At 42.0% G+C, this 21596-nt stretch overlaps 1 protein-coding gene across 1 annotated transcript in view; it reads left to right on the forward strand.

Moving 5' to 3' along the window:
- Positions 1 to 21254, forward strand: part of P3H2 (prolyl 3-hydroxylase 2) — a 146481-nt gene extending 125227 nt beyond the window's left edge. Inside the window, exons 8-15 of the mRNA XM_060010947.1 lie at positions 600 to 694; positions 6936 to 7063; positions 7623 to 7718; positions 8251 to 8401; positions 9498 to 9615; positions 10572 to 10647; positions 14747 to 14887; positions 20198 to 21254. Of these exons, the coding sequence (XP_059866930.1) occupies positions 600 to 694; positions 6936 to 7063; positions 7623 to 7718; positions 8251 to 8401; positions 9498 to 9615; positions 10572 to 10647; positions 14747 to 14887; positions 20198 to 20290 (898 nt within the window). The 3' untranslated portion in view covers positions 20291 to 21254. The remainder of the gene's footprint in view (positions 1 to 599; positions 695 to 6935; positions 7064 to 7622; positions 7719 to 8250; positions 8402 to 9497; positions 9616 to 10571; positions 10648 to 14746; positions 14888 to 20197) is intronic.
- The last annotated feature ends 342 nt before the right edge of the window (positions 21255 to 21596 follow it).

Below are 21596 nucleotides of genomic sequence, written 5' to 3' on the forward strand. Positions count from 1 at the left end.
TGTGGTCTTTCACTGAGCTTCAAGGGCTCAACCCCTGGGTGACCTCAAATTATTGCAAGGGATCCAAGAATGTATATGCATATTTGGATTTGCTCAATTTGTATATATTGAAAGGGCATCATGCTATTGTGTGTGTTCACAAGGTTTGACACAAACTCATGTCTTCTATCTTGGAATAGTCGAGCACCACTACACTCGGACATGATTTATTTCAATTCAACCATCTTTCAGTGATGCACTCTATATTCAAGACATATAATACAACACTCTGAGCATTGTAAACATGCATGTGACCATTGTTTCATGCTCTGTTGGTACTCAAAGTCTAATCTCAAGGGGTTTACATTATGGATACAATGAACTGTAATAAAGGTTGCTAAGAAGATTTAGAGAAGTGAAATAGAGCACACTCATTGGGAAAATAGAGAAGAGCTTCATGGAGGCAATGGCATCTAATTTGATCTTGAAAGATGTGGACTTGTGAAGCACAAAACTATACAATATGAAGTCATAGACTACCTGAGTAAGGTATCCTTTGCCTTTGAACATCTTTATTCAATGGGATATTGCTATTTCAACTTTTTTTTTTGAATGGGCAGGGTCCCTTCAGGAGTGAATGCGGAGGGGGCAGAAGTTCATGGATTACCAGCGCAGAAAAAGTCATCACCCAAGATAGACCGAGACCTAAGAGAGGGTAAGTATTGTTGCACTTTCACTCTTAGAAGGAGGGGAAGGGGAGGCTGGGACTTGGCCAGTTCTTACCCGGATCAGGGCAGAACCCATTTTCATTGAAAAATAAAGAACAGGACTAAACTACTCCAGTTCATAAAATTCTGCAAGCAAGTCTCAAAAACAAGAATGTCTCAGTCGTGTATATCACTACTTTTGGTTTTCAACAAAAGCGCTACCAAATTCACTCACAGGGGTCCTATGAGCTAGGCAGGGACTATATGATCATTGCCGTCCTCAGCTGAGTACCTGAGGCTTGGAGAGGTTACCTGGCTTACTTCTCTCACATTGGAGGGGCGTGCTAGAGAGCATGGAATAGACCGTGTATCGGGGGAACTTGAAAAGACAGGTCACATGGGATATTAGTTAACTTAAGATCCTTGAGGCACATATCTGATCAAGGCTTTGAGAAATCAGTAGAATTTAGATTAGATTGACAGAAGTGTGGAGGAAGCCATTCAAGTGGATGAAACAAAGGACACAAAAGGCTCAGAGATGGAGACAGCAGGATATTAGATGCCTGTTTACATAACCTCAGAATGACTGGAGCCACAGGTAGAGTGTTGCCAAACGTAGGTTTTAAATAGAGCCAAACATTGTTGTAATCATAACTTATTAGCAAGTGTAGTACTAACAACAGTAGTAATCCTTAACAATTATTATTACTTCTATATGTTTTACAATTTTCCCAGCATATTTATACACAGTTCATTTTAATACTGGCAGCATCTCCTGTGAGACAAGTGTCCCCCACTTCACAGGTAAGAAAACTGAGGCTCACAGAGATGTAGTGACCTACCCAAAGCCTCAGAGCTTGTAATAGGTTAAGCAGGCTTTTGAATCCAAATCCCATTTTCTGTTCTTCACCTGATGATGGAACATAGAAGTGTCTAGATATCTGAAATGTATCCCCTATTGATTAAATAATTGCAAGATAAGAAGACGTTTTTCAAAAACCTGCATTGAGAATAAGTACAGTCCCCCTTTCCCCAACAGGAGAGATGTCAGCACATTCCTCTAGTTGATTTGAAAACTTCTGGCTGTCTGCAGCTCTCACATTTCCCAGCCCTTTCCTTCCTCAGCTTCCAAGTCAGTTTGAGGCAGTAAACAGGATAATATGCTCATCTAATCTGACCTGGACCTCAGTTTGTAGTCACCAAGCCCAAGCTATTTTACGAGTGCCAGAGAGCTTCATGGTCAGCCAGAGTTCACGTTGCTTTTTAAGCTGAGAAATCACCCAGGAAGTACATGCCAGTAAGCTGCACTTTGCTGTAAACGTTTGGGAAGCTCCAGACAGTTGCCAAATTTCAAAGCATTTTTTTCCTGGCTACCAGGGGATCTGATGTCCAGCAACTGACTAAGAAGGCTAATGGGAAGAGTAGAACAGAAAACTACACAAGATGGAGAAAGGTCATGATTGACTGGGTGGCCAAACTCTATCATTTCTGCCATTGAATGCGCTAATGAATCATAGGATGTTCCCTGGGAACCTACTGGAAAGCCTTCTGTGCAGTCACTAGAGATCAAAATATGGTCTAAATAAAGAACAGTGGTAGACAAGAGGCAAAGTTCCCAATGAGAAAACACTTTCAACATCTTAGTTTGACTGAAAGCAGATGTCAGGGAGGCAAGAAAGGATGCGTGCTTCCAGATAGAATATATTTCAGCTTTTCTCATTTTCCACAAAGAGATTGTCATCTACTCTGGTTACCTAACAGTATTTAGTAGTATTCATACTGGATGTCTCCCGAGCATTAAGATGGGAGTGACTCAGGGCTACTGCACCCCAGAGCGACTCCAGCCCTTGGAATATGCATGTCATCTTATTAAAAACATCTGTCACTTATCCATTCTTCTTTCAACCACCAGTTTTCCAAAAGCCCTGCTGGAGAATAATCCCAGAGTCAGCGGGGGTAGAGTAGAAATAACTTTGAACTTGGAGTCAGGAAGCCTATCTTAGTCTGATGTTCTCCAGAGTGATGGGTAACTAGAGACTCACTCTCTCTGACCCTTATGGTCCTTTACCTGTAACAGAAGGATAGCAACTCTTTGGAGAGGACGAATATGAAAGTCTTTTGTAAACTGTAAAGGGCGGTGCTCATATAAGGGCTTGTTAGCACACTCCCGTCGTAACTTATATGACCTTGTCGTATTTATGGTAAAATATATCTTCTTGCCATGAGCCATAGGCAGTGAACACAAAAGAGCATTTTCCTGTAAGATTCCTCTTTATTGCAAATGGAGAGTCAGAGCCAGGCACATACTTTATGAATGAGAGAAGAATTAAGTTGTTTAACTAAATCTCCTTAGGCTGTGGTTAAGAGTTGGCTGAAGCTGTCAAATCAGATCCCAGGAACCACAACTTATTGGACTACATTTTTATTTTTATTTTAATGTTTTTCTCTGTCTGTTGTGCTACTAGTCATTTATAGGCTGGTAGACTTGCATTTTTGAATGGCAGGATTTATTTTTCCTTCTACATTTTTGTTTTCCTTTTGGTTAGTGGGTAGGTAGTTGCCTGTTTTTTGTTAAATGGATGTGTGGGAAACCTCTGTATGAAACTCTGTGCTTAGTGGTGGTTGTGCGAGCTGCATGAAAGGCAGATGTCTATACAGATTCTGCCCAAACCTGTTAGAATTTAGGTATTTTAGACTCTGTGTTGAGCTCTGTCCCTTCACCTGATCTTTGTATATTGCTTATGCCATGGTTGGGGAAATTGTCAATATCCCAGTAGCTCTCTTTTAAATATAATCCATTATGCCGTATGCTTATTAAGATGTCTCATTCGAACTTAACACAATATACCAGGCACATTTTAACAATTCAAACATGAGCATCATAATAATGGAAAATACTTATACAGAGCTTAAGCATGGTAGGCATTTTTCTGAATGTTCTAAAATAACTTTTGAAGTCATGTTTTGAAAATAAACTAATATATTTAAAGTGATACACTCTCAATATAGAAAATGAGAAAAACATGACAAAGTACAAACCAACCTAGTCCACTAAACCCTTGATCTGTCTTCCATTTCTATTCGAATTTTATACTAGAAAATTCTTTCCAGTGAACGTGCAAGTATCTTGTCTTTCTTGTTGAAGGAACGTCTCTCTCTGTGTTTCTGAATGGAAATGGAATATGCCATTCACTTTGGAATATTTGAGGGACGGTCTCAATGTAAACTATATAGATTAGAGCAACCTTTCCCAGACAAACTGTTTTTTGTTAAGAGGTCCGTTCCACGCTGTGAAAAAATTTAGCACAAAGGTAGCAGCTTACAATAACATACACTTACTATCTCACAGTTTCTGTGGGTCAGGACTATGGGGGTAGCTTAGCTGGGTGCATTGCTTCAGGGTCTGTCACAAGGCTCCATCAGGTGATGATCAGGGCTGACGTCTCTTCTAAAGCTGGGAAACTATCTTCTTCCAAGCTCAGATGACAGAATTCGATTCCTGAAAGCTGTTCTCAGTTTCTTGTTGACTGTTGGCTGGAGGATGCCCTCAATTCCTTGCCGTGTGAGCCTGTCCAATACAGCCACTTGTTTCATCAGACTATAAGCTGAGAAAGCAACAGAGTGAGTCAACCAGCAACATAGAAGTTGCAATGTTATGTAACCAATCAAAGACGTGATATCCCATCACCTTTGCCATATTCTATTAGTTAGAGGCAAGCTGCAGGCCCCACCCACACTTGAGGGAAGCAAAGTACACAAACCTATGAGTACCAGGAGGCTGTGACCATTAGGGGCCAACCTAGAGTCTCTCTGCCATAGGAAGGAAGGAGGGAGGAAGGAGGGAGGATGGGAGGGTGGGAGGGAGGGAGGGAGGGAGGGAGGGAAGGAGGAAAGAAGGGGAAGAGGGGAAGGAAGGAAATGAGGGAAGGAGGGAGGAAACAGGGAGGGAGGAAGGGAGGGAGGAAACAGGGAAGGAAGAAAGGGTGGGTATTGTGTTAATTTAAGGGTGAGAACGGCTGCATATTATATTGATATTTAGGAGATTCATAATGCCTGTTCACATATTAAAAGTTCCAAGAAGTCCTCTTAAATTTTGTTTACTCCAGTACTTCCCAAACATATTTGATCTATAAACTCTTTTTTCATTAACAACTTTTCTGTAGAACACAGTTTGAAAAACATTGAATTATAGGAGATATATAGATATAGATAGATATAGATATTTATGTATGTATTTTCTGTTCATCCAAAAGATTGATACTAAAACTGGGAGCTTGTGGATATATTCCTGGAATCCAAGAAATTCTGTATTTATAAATGTTGATGGCCATTTAAAAAATTAAGAGGAAAAAAAAAATAATAAGAGGGGCAACTAGTGGGTCATCTGAATAACCCCTTATAGCCAAGGACTGCCATGAGATTTCATACCTCAGTGGGTATGGATGCAGTTACCATCACATTGGCATCGGTTAATAACACTTCAATGATCAAAGACTAATAAGAATTGAAGTAGGACAAACTTATGAATAATGTATTAAGACCAGATGAAGGCTAAAATTCATTATGGTCCACTAAGATTCCACAGTAGTTTCAACAGAGAAAACTTGTAGTAGAATGAGTCATCACACACCAAAAGCACTCTGAGGAATGCTGGCTCAGAAGAACCAGGGCCAGATCACTCATTAGAATATTCATGTGGAACATTGCTTTTTAGTTTCCACAAAATAATATTAACCATTTTATTAATATTGTTAATTTGAATTTAGCTGGTTTTATGGTCTTGCTTTTATTTAATCTTGTAAATTGGTTTGGGTATGATAGTTGTATGAAGCTATAAAAATAAATACTGTACCTACAGTTTTATGATTGCAAACATGGAAGTAAAACTGCAGTACAAATAATTCACTGAAGCTTCTTAGGGAACTTTTGCTTTAACAGATAACCATACATTACTCAAGATTGAGAAACACTGTCCCATTATTTTAATATTCCATTAATCACGGGCTGTACTAACTCTTTTATCCCAACTGGCCTAATAACATTCAGTGCCATTCCCTAGTTTGACTAATCTGTTTTAAAGCCAAAGAGTAGACATCAATTTCAGTTGTCTCCTTCTCCTTCAATGATGTGTTTTAGACCAGTGTGCTGGTGACCATTGCCCAACTGGGGGGGGGATGGGAGGAGCCCTCCTCACCCCCGTGCCCTCCATGGTGAGCTGCCCTTGTTGACAGGCATCAGGTCCCTTAGGAGGAATATTATAAAGAGGAGAAAAACAAGTTTTACTTTTCTATTCAGTTTTCTGCTTCAAGGTGTTTGTACTTTGCTACACTGGAAGATTTCCTCACCATCAGAGGCTTTGTCCATCAGTCCTATTCTCTATGAGGAAAGAACCATGTCAGGTCTAGATTTTGTAATTTTGCCACCAAAACATAGCCCCAAAGCATCATGCTTTGAAGAGCCAATATGGAGCTAATTTTATAAAGTTGGAAGCTCTGTCCAGTGAGGGAGAAGGTGCCTACAGGAAACTCTCCTGTGGGGGAGAGAGCAGAGAAAAAGAGATATTCCAAAAGTCAGACCATCCAGAGTCAGTAGGTGGTGGAAAGAAGACTGGAAAGGAGTCAGGTGACTTGGTTATGACTGTCCTGATGGGCATTTATTCCCTGAGTTACTTGGTGAAGGTTTTGCTCTAGATACCGGTGGAACTGAGGACACAAACATGTCGTCAAATAATTTATTTCTCTCTTTGTTTCTTTCCTTTTTTTCAATTGTTTGGTTGTCCTGCTATCTCTTTAAAAAGTCTTTACCTACCCTGAGGTCATGTCATCCAGTAATTGCATGAGATGTTGTGGCAGAGGTAGGAACCCAGGGCTGTGGAGAAGGGAGGGGCCCACTGCTGAGAAAATTCTGGAAAGTCTTCAGCGAGAAGAATCCTATGAGATGCCCAGTCTGTTTTGCAGGATCATCCCTGGAATCAAGTGGAAAAAAAAACAGCTTATCAATCCCCAAATCCTATACAAATGTAATATATTAATTACAACATCATGGGGAAACCTGGTAGCCAGACATCTGCTTTTTTCTTGAATCCATATTGCATTTCTCAGGCTTCCAGATTTGTAATTTGTCTTTGCGTTCCTAAATATTCGTGAGGAAACTGACTCCTGAACTGCACGTTGAAAGCTGTTGGGTGTTCTGTGCTTCCCGCCTTGGGGACAGAGGTAACAAGGACAACCATGTGTTTTGTCCCTGCAGGTGGCCCTCTGCTCTATGAGAACATCACGTTCGTCTACAACTCCGAGCAGCTGAACGGGACTCAGCGCGTCCTCCTGGATAACGTCCTGTCAGAAGAACAGTGCCGGGAGCTGCACAGCGTGGCTAATGTGAGGACCGGCAGCCCTGCTGTGCTGATCTGGCCTGAGCATGAAAGAGCTTTGGTCCTGGACTTACTTGGAGCCAGGAAACCAGGCCTGAAACGTTACTTTCTTTAGGAGAAGGACATTGATTGTGGAAGCACTTTCATAGCCTTTGGGTTGGGGTGATTGTAGTTTTGTCCAGCTCTGGACATAGCTCTTGGGTCTGGAAGAGCTAGAGGCTTCATTCCTAGGACAACTGTATCCAGCATGTGCCCTGCCTATCATATAAAGTCGCTGGGAAAAGTCTCTTTATTTTTATCAATAATTAATCAATATATTAATTATTTATGTTCTACTTATTTCTACAGAAAGCAGTGGCACCATTTTATAATGAAAATGCGGGGTGAAAGTTAAATAAAGATGCCTCTTTTGGTTGGAAGAATTAATGATACCGGAATCCTAGAATAAAATGGAGACGGTTCTGAGTATTGACTTTGGTTCTCAGCTTTCTGGCAGTCAAGGCAGAAAGGGAGATGGGATGAATTCGTTATCCTCATTAGTAAAGCACCTTGTATTTTGCTTCTAGGGAATCATGCTTGTTGGTGATGGATACAGAGGAAAAACTTCACCCCATACACCCAATGAAAAGTTTGAAGGTGCAACCGTCCTGAGAGCACTCAAAGTAAAACTTAACTTCTTTTGGATTTGAATTCCTAAGGGTCAACCCAGGATCTTCTGGGAATGGCAGATACAGGGAAGAGAAAGGTTTAAGATATGGACCTATCAGCTCATTGAAGGGAGCAAGTATGAAATGGCACCTTCATTGTTTTTAATCACTCCTTCATTCCTCCATTCGGTTATCAATTGATCAAACTCTATTTCCTAGATTGGCATCTGACAAATAATACACAACCCCCTTGTCCTCAAGTAGCTCAAGGTCCAATGGTGAAAACGTACTCAAAAAAGTTATCAGTCTGTACTGCGAGAGGTGTTTTTGTAGAAGAGTGAGGAAAGTGTTCTGAGAGGAGAGGAGAGGGATAATTAGCTCTCAACTTTCCCTCATTTTCCTAAACCAAATCCGCAAGTCTGTAGTAGTATTCCCACGAGCCAACAGAGAGATGAGCATCCTATATTGGCTTAATAAAACCTAGCATCTGTTTTCCTCCAGCCTTCCAATCAACCCGGTAGTTTCTAATATTCTTCTTTTTCTTCAGTTTGGTTATGAAGGCCGAGTCTCCCTGAAGAGTGCCCGTCTGTTTTATGACATCAGCGAGAAGGCTCGAAAGATTGTCGAATCCTATTTCATGCTGAACTCAACCCTGTATTTTTCCTATACACACATGGTCTGCCGCACAGCCCTGTCTGGTGAGATTCCAGAATCTGAACATGTTCCCTTTTACCCACAGTGAAATGAGAAAGAAAACAATGCAGAACAAAGCTCTGTGAACATGTCAGACTAACGGTTCAGAAGAGTTCTACATTTCTAGAACAAAAGAAGCTTACTCACTCTGATTTTTCCCTTCCCTCTTTTTCTACTTTGCTGGTTCCCTAAAGTATTAGAAGACCATCACGCTGCCTATTTTCCCTTTCAAATCCATTTCTTCTGCTTGCTACCATCACACAGAAAAATCCCTTTCTGCTCTAGGTTTCACTTTTCAGGGTTCAAGAACCTGGAAATTACAGTCACCATTATGCCCACCAGCATTGAGGGGAAGCATAGAAGATAAAAAGGATTGTTGAAAGAAATGTTTTCAAAAGGCAGAGACCTCCTCACTCCCTGGCGTCACTATTTTTTTCTCTACATCTTCTCTTCTATACCCTCCTGAGGAGGAGGGGGGGAGAGAATGTCACAGAAGTAGACTTTTCCACTTGTGAACCTTCAGCTGCATCAAATCTTTTCTTTTCTTAATTTTTTTTTTTTTTTTTTTTTTTTTTTTGTGGTACGCGGGCCTCTCACTGCCGTGGCCTCCCCCGTTGCGGAGCACAGGCTCCGGACGCACAGGCCCAGCGGCCGTGGGTCACGGGCCCAGCCGCTCCGCGGCATGTGGGATCTTCCCGGACCGGGGCACGAACCCGCGTCCCCTGCATCGGCAGGTGGACTCTCAACCACTGCACCACCAGGGAAGCCCAAATCTTTTCCTTTTGACGTTTGCATTTTATCCTCATCCTTTGACTGCCCCACACAAAGTACAGCCCATGAAATGCATGGAATTTCTGCATGTATATTTATATCGGAGAACTTTTATAGCTGAAGAGACAGGTGTGACTTGCCTACAGTTTTTTACATCAAGTTCATATCGAAGCAGGACCAGAGTCTCTTCACGGTGCTTGCCCAGCGTTCTTTAGCCTGCTCTGAGTTCTGATCCTCAGAACCAGCCACAGGAGAAGACAGATTGCCAGCTTTGCTCTTGGAGGTTACGGCATTCAATTTCTCATGCTTCCCTGTTCCCTTTTCTGGCAGGTCAACAGGATAGAAGAAATGACCTGAGTCATCCCATCCATGCTGACAACTGCCTGTTGGATCCAGAGGCCAATGAATGCTGGAAGGAGCCTCCTGCTTACACATTCCGGGACTACAGGTACCGCCAGCATCTGATTCAGAACCAAGCTTTTGCCCAATAGTTATCAAAACCCCATGGAAACTAGAAAGCTGATCTGTTTTGCTTGTCATCACATTCATCTCAATGAAGCAGAAATGCTCAAATAATCTTCTGAAGCGGCTGCCACAACTGAGAAGTGATTTCAGCATATCATATTTTTATCTTAAAAATCCCTGCACGATTTGTTGCATCTTATTCCACAGAATGCCCATTTTGTTTTAATATAAAAAGTAAAGTTTATGGTTTTTTTTCTCACTTGGCTTTTATTTAAACATATTCCTTGTGGTATATGTATTAATATCTCAGTCTGAGAACACAGGGTGTGCGTCTCAGCAGGCATAAGGGATCACAGCACATCATTTATCTATGTCTGCATTTTGTAAGTAAGAAACTGAAAACTGAGGACAAAAAAGTTTTGTCTTATTGAATGATATTTTACTGTGTAAAGAGTCAGTTGTAGTCATCATGTATATAACGTGTTAATTATTACTACACTGTGCTCTATACAAACATGTTTATTGAGCGCCCCCTATCTGCAAGACTTGGATACACCCCTTAGATCTCTCCAGCTACTTACGGAAAAAATACATCCTTTTGACTTACTAGTATAAAAGGAAAGAACAGAGTTTTAGATTCTGTGGGCGAGATCAAAGGGCTAGATTAAACCTAGCTAGATTTTATTTGGAGGAGGTGAAATGATAGATGAAGTTTGACGTATAATTAAAACTTTAACCTGAGTGGAATAAATAAATACTTCAGGGTTATGACCCTACATCTGATCTTACTCTTGAAGGTTAGGAGGGTCAATCATTTTAACGTTTAGTTCAGAGGAAACTTACTAATCAGGCTGGTCAGTTCATGCCCAGTCTGCAGTATTCTGCGGTGATGTTGTGTAGTCATATAGGAGTACAAATTGCTTCCCTTTCTTCTTACAGTGCTCTCCTATATATGAATGATGACTTTGAAGGAGGCGAATTCATATTCACTGAGATGGATGCCAAAACTGTGACCGTAAGCAAGCCTATTCTTGCAAATTTATCTAGCATTTTTAGTCTCAATTTTGCCATTTTCCAAAGACTGCTGGATTTCAAATATTTCTGAGCTTGAGAATTCATGAGGTGGAGAGAGATCCAGTAAATGTATACATTATAAAATGTTAGAAATGGAATCATCAATAAAAATCTTCTTTTCCTTTTTACAGATGGGTAATTTAAAGAATATATATTAAGGATCATATAGTTAGTTTGTGTTAGACTTAGAACCTAGGTCTTCTGATTCTTTGCCAAGTAATCTGATGGGAACCTAAAAACACCTATTCTTAAATCACCCACGACTATGACAAGTCAAATGACTCTACAGAATGGCTTTCAGGTACCCTGGTGCTCTGTATGTTAGGTGAGCATTGGCTTCCATACCCCTCATTATCCAAATTATGATATGCGTGTGTATATATATATGTATACATATATATACATATATATATATATATAAAATTCTGATAGTAAGTAAACCTATACTTGAAAATTGATATATACACATTCACACAGACACACGTGTTATATATTCATACTTTGGATGAGATTCTAAACACACCTTCGTAGATCAAAAATCAAAAGTTAAACTCAACCACCATCTTCCTAAGCAAACTAATGCCTTTGGACAACCAGCCTACTGAACACATATAAACTGTATAGCCAGAATCTTTGGTTTTTAAGCCGAACAGCATATGCCATGGTAGAAAAAAGAGGTTTTCCGATTGAGGAGATAATTGAATTATAAGTAGATTATGAGATATCTCTTTCCTCTATACAAAATCAAAATAGTTGAGACATGTATGTGATAGATTTCAAGGATTTTGCATTATGTAAGCTATTTCCACAACTTTTTTCTGCGTTTTATTTCTTTCCCCTCTTATTTTGTACCCTTTTCTTGGTCTCATTCATGGCATACTACCAGGGTGTAAGCAAATGATATAAAAACGATGTATTACTGGACTTAAAGGGAAAACCTATGGGAATTCTGGTTAAAATTGTCCAGAAACATTGATCTAATTAAGAACAATATTTCATACACTTTAATGTACTGTATATTTAAAAGGTCATGATGCCTCACACTCTTTTTTGTGAAAAGCTTAAATATTATCATGGGAGTATTTTGATGCTTCATGATTTGGGAAATTAAATCAAGACTGATGATCCAGGCTCAGTTTAAATGCCAATACAAAAATATCAACTTTTGATAAGCCTCTGTGCAGAAAGCATTTGATTTCTGAGCTCTGCTAACAGGTTCAAAACTGCTTGAATCTCACACAATTGGAAAGAAAATCAGGCGGTGGTTGAAAAGATTTCTTTGCTTCTGCGCCATCTAGTGGCCATATTTGGAAATGTTCAATGTTTGAAAGTAAGTAAGGCGGGAATATTATGGATATGTATGAATCATAAATGAATCATTAAATATGTGTGAATTCACCAATTTTTGAATTAAAATTAACTGTAATTCTGCTTTTTAAAGATGTGAAAGCAGATGCTACTCCTCTTTAAAAGATTTATACTTTTAAGATAAAGATGCAGCTATTTTTAAAAGTACTGAATCTAACCACCACCATCCCCTAAAAAAGTAAAACTAATTTAAACAATGTTTTAATGAAAAAGCTCCAAGTTGAGAGATCTATGTTCAAAAATTAGTTCTACTTCAGATTAATGCATATGGTAGAGTTTTGGGAGCATGTTGTAGATAATTAAAATTCTTAGTTAACCAGTGCCAATAGCAAAGAGTAATGGACAGTTTTCCTTTTCAGTTTTCCCTCCCTTGATTCTGGAGGGAAAATGGGAGCAGGGAAATGCCCCAGCTTTGTGCTATGCAAGGAAGAATAGTCTCCTAAGTTCTTTACTTCGGAAAAATCTGGAAATTGTAGAATTACTGAATGGTGGCTGAAGATGTACATTTATTCAAGGCAAGTACAGCACAAAGCCTTCTCTGACTTTAATCATCAGTTAGATGCAAATCAAAAGGAATTTTCTTTCATCATACTTGGAAGAGCCATGGATTATTTTCGACAGCAGCATATTTGTGAAACTTGGGTATTTCGTTATTTTGGTTTCTCTGTGCAAGTTTGAAAAAGATAAAATCCAATGAGTTCCATTTGCTTCATGAAAAACTAAACTCAGTGGGGCTGTGTTCCAAACGTATGTTTACAATCATTTAAACTTCAGAATACATTTTCCCTTAGAAGCAATGTCATTAGTGGAGCTTGTTTATTCCTCCGCATACCTGATCTATGAGAGGTGATGCTCTCCATTTGATAAGATTAGTCCTTTGTGACTCCACATACCTGCAACCAATCCCAACCGCTTCAGGCAATGGATAGCTTCTTTTCCCAAAGTTCTTCATGTGTAAACATATTTTCAATTCTTCCATCAGAGACAAAGCATTAAATTGTTCCCACAGCCTCTCTTTAGTATTGTAAGATGTTGATGCCAAGACTCTAATCACGTAGAAGCAATGGCAAGCACGTGTGGATAAGTAAGCCCTTGACCAGCACCAGGGAATGAGCAGCTCAGAAAAATTGAAATTAGATCCTAAAACCATGCGTATAGGAAGGCTTTCCTGTCCTGCTTCATATGTCTTCTAGTATTAGTTAACTTGCTGTTTCTGTGTGAAAATGCACAACAAATTCCTGCTCCAGAAACACAAAATCGGATTGATGCTGGAGGCACCAGTAACTAGGAACCTAGATTCACATCAGAAAGTCACTTTGATGAAGCTGCTTGAGAAAAGCAACTCTCTCTAGCAAAGACAAATCAACTCCTCAATTATCGTGAACAGAAGAGTAACCCAGAAAGTGACTGCTTTTCTCTGCTCTTCCTTTTAACACACACACACACACACACCGCACACACACACACACACACACACACACACACACACATACCCCTCAGGATCTTTGACTACTCCGCTTACCTTTGACCTTCCACAAGTTCGTCACACAGTCTGGGAGTACCTACGTTAAGTAGCGTCCAAGGACTTCAGGAAATCTTCCAAATATTCCTCCTGAAGCTGGCAGTGGAAAAACTTAGCCGATCCCATTTTATGGCGAAGGGGACCAAAGGTTCTTCTAATGGTCATATATCAACTCAAGTCAATTCAGAAAATAGCTAGTTAGAACTGGTCCATCTTATCAAATAGTACAACGATTGGTGCCACTTTCTTGCTTTTATTTCTAAGCTGTACTATGGAATAAGTCAGGTTTCTGTGTTTCCCAAGAAAGAAAAATGAACTCTGCTTAGAGCAGACACTTTATTCACGGAAGCAAGGCCCCTAATATTCCATTGCTTCAGCTTACTCAGTTTGGAGAGCCTGCTTGTTTGATCTAATGCTCTGGCTCAGGGCCCCCAGCAGTGCCTCTTTCCCTTGTACCCTGTCCTACCTAATCAGTAGTGGACAGCTCCATCTGAGCCAAGCTTGGAAGGGCTGTGCCCATCATTCCAGAGCCCTGGAGGCCATGGAATTGGTCACCTAAAGGGGTGGTGTGTTCTGATCCCTGGAGGTATGAAAACATTGGCTAAGGACTACTGGGCAGGAATATTGTAACAGGAATTAAAGTATCACATGGGATTAGACTTGACTTTTAAAAAATTTTGTATTATGAGAAGTTCACAAACCATAAATGCACAATAAGGAATTAGAAAGGGTGCCTCCAAGGAACCACTACCTAGGTCAATTATAAGAATTTGCCAGCACTCTACATGTTCCCTTGATTTGTTTTTGTCATTCCACAAATATTAAATGTACATCTACTTAGGCCAGATATTGTGCTAGTGCTAAAATTAGAGATGTGAATTAAAAGAGAGAGCCTTTGCTTCATGGAGTTTACCAGCCACCAACATAGCATGTATTGAGCGATTGCCATTTGCCATGGACTGTGCCAACCGTTTTACCTGATAACTTTATTTTCTGAATTAGGTATTGTTTTGACCTTATCTTTGTTTTACAGTCGAGGAAACTGAAGCAACTTTCAACCCCAGGATTCCATTAGAATGATAGAGAAGGGGGATTGCAGAAATGGTAACAGTATAGGAATTGAGAGTCAAACTTTCACTCTCTTTCTCAGGCCTCTATAAAACCAAAGTGTGGGCGTATGATCAGCTTCTCATCTGGAGGAGAGAACCCGCATGGGGTGAAGGCAGTCACCAAGGGCCAGAGGTGTGCTGTGGCTCTGTGGTTTACCTTGGACCCACTCTACAGAGAATTGGTGAGTTTCTGACCCACCCAGAAAGCCACTGAGACATCCTATAGACCTGCTTCATGAACTGATTTATCGGAAAAGCCCTTTTGATCCATAACCCTTCAGGGATCTTAGAGATCATGGGGAAAAAACCAAACCAAAACAAAACAAAAACTTTAACAGAATCCTTTCTGTCTGGTTTCCAACACTGGCTCTGTTTTCTAAGCAAGAACAAATTTTGTTAATCAGATCCGTAACCTAGCAATTACGCATTTGATGTTTGTAGGATGAGTTTGAGGAAAAGAAGGGCTATGAATGCAGTTCTTAATCAGATGAGTTCTTAGAAGTGAAGCTTTGCAGAAATAGACATCACAGCCATATTTGGCAGTCTCTAATTAGTCTTGAGTTTATTGATAAATTGTCGCATCAAGAGAGAGGAATCATTTTTTACTGGTCACTGGGAAGACTGATCTGTTTTCTCAACAAATCCTTTAAAAGTTCACTGAATAATTTATGAAACATATGTAGAAGAGGGTGAGGACACCTGAAAGTTTATCATTTACTACTATTAAATTAAATATTAAAATGTTGTTATTATTCTATTGGAAGTAGCTAAGGATACTTAGCCCGGGTAATAGACCGTGATCACATCCTTCTGGATGCTGTGGGCAGAGATTATGGTGTCTGTCTGTGAGGCTGCAGAGGGATGAATTAAGACCTCTGGATACAAGCCCCTGGGAGGAAAATCTAGGCTCAACATAAGGAATAACTTTCTAATTGTCAGCACTATTTGGTGGACTCGTCTTCTTTGGAAGTATTGAGTTTCTTGTCACTGGACGGCTCCAGTCAAAGCCTCAGCAACTGCTTGGCATGGAACACTGAACCTGAACCTGAACCTGAAACTTCATGGCAAGGGCTAAACCGGATGACTTCAAAGTCTCCTCCAGCCTTGAGTCTTAATGAAGCTATGAAATTCTAGTGTTGAAAATGGCATTCTAATCAAATTTCCTCTTTACATCCCTAAATTGAATCCAATTTCATCAGAAACTTTAAAATGAGTTTCTCTTTCTCATATACTTTTTGCCATCAAACCTGACTCCGTTTTTAAGCCATATCCCCTAAGCATTCTTTCATATATTTCACAAATGTTTATGGAAGATCTACTCTGTGCCTGGAAAACTCACTAGGTAGGCCCTGGGGGTACACAGTTGAACAAAGCATAGCTTTGGCCACGAGGAGCTTGGAAAGGCTGAAAAGCAAATGACGGGGAGAAAACAGCAGTCTGCATTTGCAGGGGGATAGCAAGGAAGACTTACGTATATAAGCGCAATCCTAAGAGGGCAGAGAATGATAGCCAGCCACAGAAAGAGATAAGAATGGTCCTGACAGAGGGAGCAGAGCAGGGAGAGATCTGAAAACTTCACTTCCTTCACCTGTAATTCCTCTCTCCTCCTGTGTCTCCACATCCACAGTGTCAGCGTTCCTCCACATTACTCCTTCTGGACTAAGGAAGCTAGGTACCTGAGTACGCAGTACAGCTATCACATTGTTGAAAAATTGCCTCGCCCTTTTTTCTCTTTAGTGTTTAATTCAATAAACATTTAACCTGTTTTATTATTCATTACCTCAGCCCTCTCTCCCAAGATATTTTTTATATCTAAATAAGCTAACACAAAGTTCTCTTTGAGCCTTGCTAACCTGGCAAGTACAGAGTTAAGAAAGTTCTTCAATCTCCAGGCTGTGGCGACATCTAGTGGTCACAGACGAAAATGACCAGAGCCTCTGAGGCAACTGCTAGAAAATTTTGCCTATGACGTGATTCCCAGACTTTGGGAATCAACTGGCGATCTTTACAAACTATTGACATTTTGTCTACCACCCTTGGAAATGCTGGGTTAATTGATTTGGGCTGTAACCTGAGTGTCGGAAGTTTTAAAAGCTCTCCAGGTGATTTCAATGTGCAAAAAAATCTTCAGAGTCCCTGAGTTAGGCGTCTGCTCTCAGGTTGCATCCCTGGGCAAAGAAAGCCTGCCTATCAATACATCGTGAGAACTGGCAGACTTCCATGCTCATAGATTAGTTAAAAGGCACTGAATTCTCAAGGAGTATTTAGCAACATACACCGGTAAGGATGCCCAATATTAGAAGCTTCAGTTGTTTGTATAGAGACTTGCAGCTCTTAAACATCTTTCCTTTCAGGACGTACATGACAACAGTCTCCTGTGCATTCAGATTGCAACATTTTGTATCTACATCAGTTTGCTAATCAGCAAGATGTTCTCCCCATATTCATAAAAGTAATACCCATTTTATTTGGACATCAAGACAGTTTAGTTTTCTGTTATTCAGTATATTTGGTCCTTGTAGGTGCCTTTTGGTCAACGTTATGCTCAATTACAAGCTCTTGAATACAAGAGGCTTTGTTTCCAAGTCATAAAATGTTCTTTATATAACTTACTATGCTGGATATTGTGCTAGGGACTACCTATAGGAGATACAAACTAGATAAGACATAACTTTTATTTTCAGGGAGCTTAAAGTCAAAGTGAAGAGATAATACAGGGGCCTGAGTAATAAAAGCATAGCAAAGTTCAGTAGGAATTATTAGAGGCAAAAATGCATGGTGGGGACTTCCCTCATGGTCCAGTGGTTAAGAATCCGTCCTGCAATGCAGGGGACACTGGTTCAATCCCTGGCTGGGGAACTAAGATCTCACATGCCGCGGCCCATACGCCACAACTACGGAGCACACGGGTTACAACTAGAGAGCCCGCATGCCACAACTAGAGAAGCCCATGTGCCGCAATGAAGAGCCGGCACACTGCAACGAAAGATCCCACATGCAGCAACTAAGACGAGACACAGCTAAAAATAAAATTAATTAATTAAAAAAATGCATGGTGTTTAGGGGATAGAAAGAGGAAACCAGGAAACGCTTCATTGAGGAGATGGCATTTGACATGAGCCTTAAAAGATGAGCATGATTTCCTTAGGGAGAGATATTTTAGACAGGGACAGCCCTTCATCCACTTCTGTATTTATTCATCAACTATAATACTCCCTTGCCAGATGTGTTGAGCTTTTCTGGACACAGGAAAAACAACAGTGACCAAACATGACAAGACTCCCTGCTTTCATGGAGCTTACCTTCTAGTGAAAAAAGACAACAAATAAGTAAAAGAATAAATAATTGAGGGATTTTCAGATAGTGAGAAATGATGTGCGGGAAAGAGAACAAGGCAACTGATCTGAGAGTAAAAAGAGCCGGGGGTGAAGTGTGAGGGGCCTCCAGACAAGTGACAAGAAGAAGCTAACCGTGGTAAAGGTCTTCGGAGGAGTATTCCAGGGGGAGAAGAGGTTGTAAAGGCCCAGAGGCAAGAAGGAGCACAGAACAGTCAAGAAGCAAAGAAATCCAGGGTGGCCAGAACAGGGCATGCAAGGCGGAGAGCGGGCTGAAAAGAGGGCACAGAGGAGGCGGCGATCGGATGGACAAGCTGCTCAAGAAATATGAATTCTACTCTAACTGTACAGGGGACGCGATATTCCTTCCTCACCTCCCCCAGCCCCAGGAGTTACAGGAGAGGAAAGATTACTGTAGCTAACGCGTCGTAGACTAGAGTCACGATAAAGACGGTGAAAGGATGTGGGCGATTGGAGATGCCATTTGGAGGTAGACCAGCTGGGCCTGTTGAAGGATTGGTGTGGGGATAAGAGAAAGCATAGGATACAGTGGAAGCATCCTTTAAATCCTAGGGGCACTTAACCTGGACTAGGATGAGGAAGTCCTTCTCAGAGTGCTGTGTTCAGAGACCTTTGGTAAGTCAGGAAGGTGGAATGTAAGGTGAGGCGAGAGGGGAAGACAAGGTGAGCTGAAGAAGAGAGAAAAGTCAGAGTCCTTATAAGCACATCAAGGAGGTGGGACCTGGAGTCTTCCCTGGTGGTGCAGTGGTTGAGAATCCGCCTGCCAATGTAGGGGACACGGATTCGAGCCCTGGTCTAGGAGGATCCCACATGCCGCGGAGCAACTGGGCCCGTGAGCCACAACTACTGAGCCTGCGCGTCTGGAGCCTGTGCTCCGCAAGAAAAGAGGCCGCGATAGTGAGAGGCCCGCGCACCGCGATGAAGAGTGGCCCCCGCTCGCCGCAACTAGAGAAAGCCCTCGCACAGAAACAAAGACCCAACACAGCAAAAATAAATAAATAAAATAATAAATTCCCACCCCCAACATCTTCTTAAAAAAAAAAAAAAAGGCGTCCCTGGTGGCGCAGTGGTTGAGAGTCCTCCTGCCGATACAGGGGACGTGGGTTCGAGCCCCGGTCCGGGAAGATCCCACATGCAGCGAAGCGGCTGGGCCCGTGAGCCATGGCCGCTGAGCCTGCGCGTCCAGAGCCTGTGCTCCGCAACGGGAGAGGCCACAACAGTGAGAGGCCCGCGTACCGCAAAAAAAAAAAAAAAAAAGAAGATCCGACCTGGAGCGTGGAGCAATGGGAACCCACGTGAGGGTTGTGAGCAGTGAGCAGGAAAGGGTGGGGCTCGTGATTCAAGTGCAGAGAGTCCATCAGAAGCAAGTGGGAGGGGGTGTGAAACAGATCCGTTTGGAAGCTGCCGCAGTAACTGAGTTAAGAGATGATGAGAGCGTAAACCCATGGTCCTCAAGCAGGAGCGATTTTGCGTCCTCTACGGCACATTTGGCAACATTTAGAGACATGTTTGGTTGTCACGACTTGGGGCCAGGCATGTGCCACTGGTTACCTGTAGTAGGCAGAAGCCAGCGATGCTGCTAGACATCCTACAATGCACAGGACAACCCACCCAACAGAGTTATCTGCTCCAAGACGTCAGCCGTCAAGGCTGAGAAACAGTGGCCTGAAGTAAGGCGACAGTATGTGCACTGCAAAAAAGAGGGGGCAGAACAGAGAGGACTGGTGACTTATCAGATCCAAGAAACCCTGGTCAGGGGGAGCAGTGGTGGTCTCTACTGAGAGAAGAAATATGTGAAGAGGACAGAGTAGGCCTGTGGGGGAGAAAATGGTGAATTCAGCTTGAACACTGACCTGGAGAACTGAACTGGAGATCTCGGTGGGACCACAAAGTAGCAAGGGAAGCCAGCAGTTGAATATACAAGATTGCTTGGCAAGAGAGAAATCTTGGAAAGTAATTGCTCAGGACATAGGGAAGTTAAGAGAAGGTACCCGGGTAGGGATGGAGATGAGGTTTCATTCTTAGCCAGATTTAGCACCCATCCATGTACAGATGGATGCCTGGAAGTGTTGAGGAAGCTTCTGCCACTGATTAGTACGCTTGTAACAGCAATGTGGAAATTGTCTTTTTTTGCAGGAGCGAACACAGGCTGATGAAGTGATCGCGATCCTGGATCAAGCACAGCAAGGGAAGCACAAACCAAAGATCAACCCCAAAGATGAGCTATGAAAACGAGAGAAAGAGTGTTCTATCAGATATTTATATAAATTGTTAATCTTATGAGAACCTTTTTATTTTTGTACAGAGCCACGGTATATATTAACAGGTTACTATGAGTCACCAGATCTCCCTTCTGTGCCTAAGGATGCTTGCTTTGCTTTGCCCCTCTCGGTCTTTGTGTCTTGGTTTTTCAGCAGGTCATCTCTCAAAGCCCAGTCACGCCCTCCCCACCACACACACACACACACACACACACACACACACACACACACACACACACACACACTTCATTTGCTGTAGATCCTAAAACTCAAGCAGAAAGAGTCAGTCCATTCTTGGCGAGACAACAGCTCCCAGACATGCCCACGTCTAAAGTTAGCATGTGATTTGAACTCAGAAGGCCTTCCTGGCTCTGTGCCTTTCAGCCACCATCTCCCCCAGGGCTGATGGCCATGAGTTTGAGTCTGAGGAATCTCTGGTGAGGTCAGAACTGCTTCAGGTATTGCTGGCTTGAGGGCCCCCAAGCTCTGCAAAGGAACGACTCTGATGAGGACGGCGTGAGACGGGGGAGCTCAGCCTTCCCAGGGCCTGGGTGGAGTTTGTGACTCTGGTGTTTTCAGCAGAAAGCACCCTTACACTGGAAACTTCAATTCGCCCTGCAACCGGGTGCCAGAAAGGACTGCCCGAGGAGTTGTGTCTTTAAAAAGGTTGTACAGGGGTTGAAGTGGCATGGGTCTTCATCCCAGTGACTTTGGAAGGAAATCTTTAATCCCACCTGCATCAGGGCACCATGGCCACGTTGCCTGAGAGTGGGCTCCACTGTTGAGAAGGTGTGTCTTGTTCTTCAGCAAGAATAAAATGGATTTCTGATTGATTCCACTCTCCATCTGCATATATTTTGGGGGCCCCTTCTCTTTGGTGCTCTCCAGCTCACGGATTTTAGTGCTTGTATCTGATTTTTTAAATAAAGGGAGCCTTCTTTTAATATTTGGCGTTTATTTTTCTTCCCCCAAATGTTTCGTTTGTCTCCAGGTAATGGTTTTGTGATCCCCCAGGAGCTTTGGGGACCACCTGGGGTAACACTGGGCCATGGCTAGCTTTGCTGGCAGGTGCTTTGGGGCCGCAAGAAGGTGGGAGCATTACTTGTGAAGAAACAGATGGTTAGCAAACAGGTGTTAATCCAGAGAACATCTGGTCCTTGGTGTGAATTCTAAGGAAGACACTGCAGAGACAATGTTTTGGGGGGTGGGGACTGAGGTTGTTCTAGCTGAGGGAGTCTGCTCCACTAACCCATGGGAGATCGTCTGCCTCTGTG

This window comes from Delphinus delphis, chromosome 4 (genome assembly GCF_949987515.2).
Source record: "Delphinus delphis chromosome 4, mDelDel1.2, whole genome shotgun sequence".
Classification (NCBI taxonomy): domain Eukaryota; kingdom Metazoa; phylum Chordata; class Mammalia; order Artiodactyla; family Delphinidae; genus Delphinus; species Delphinus delphis.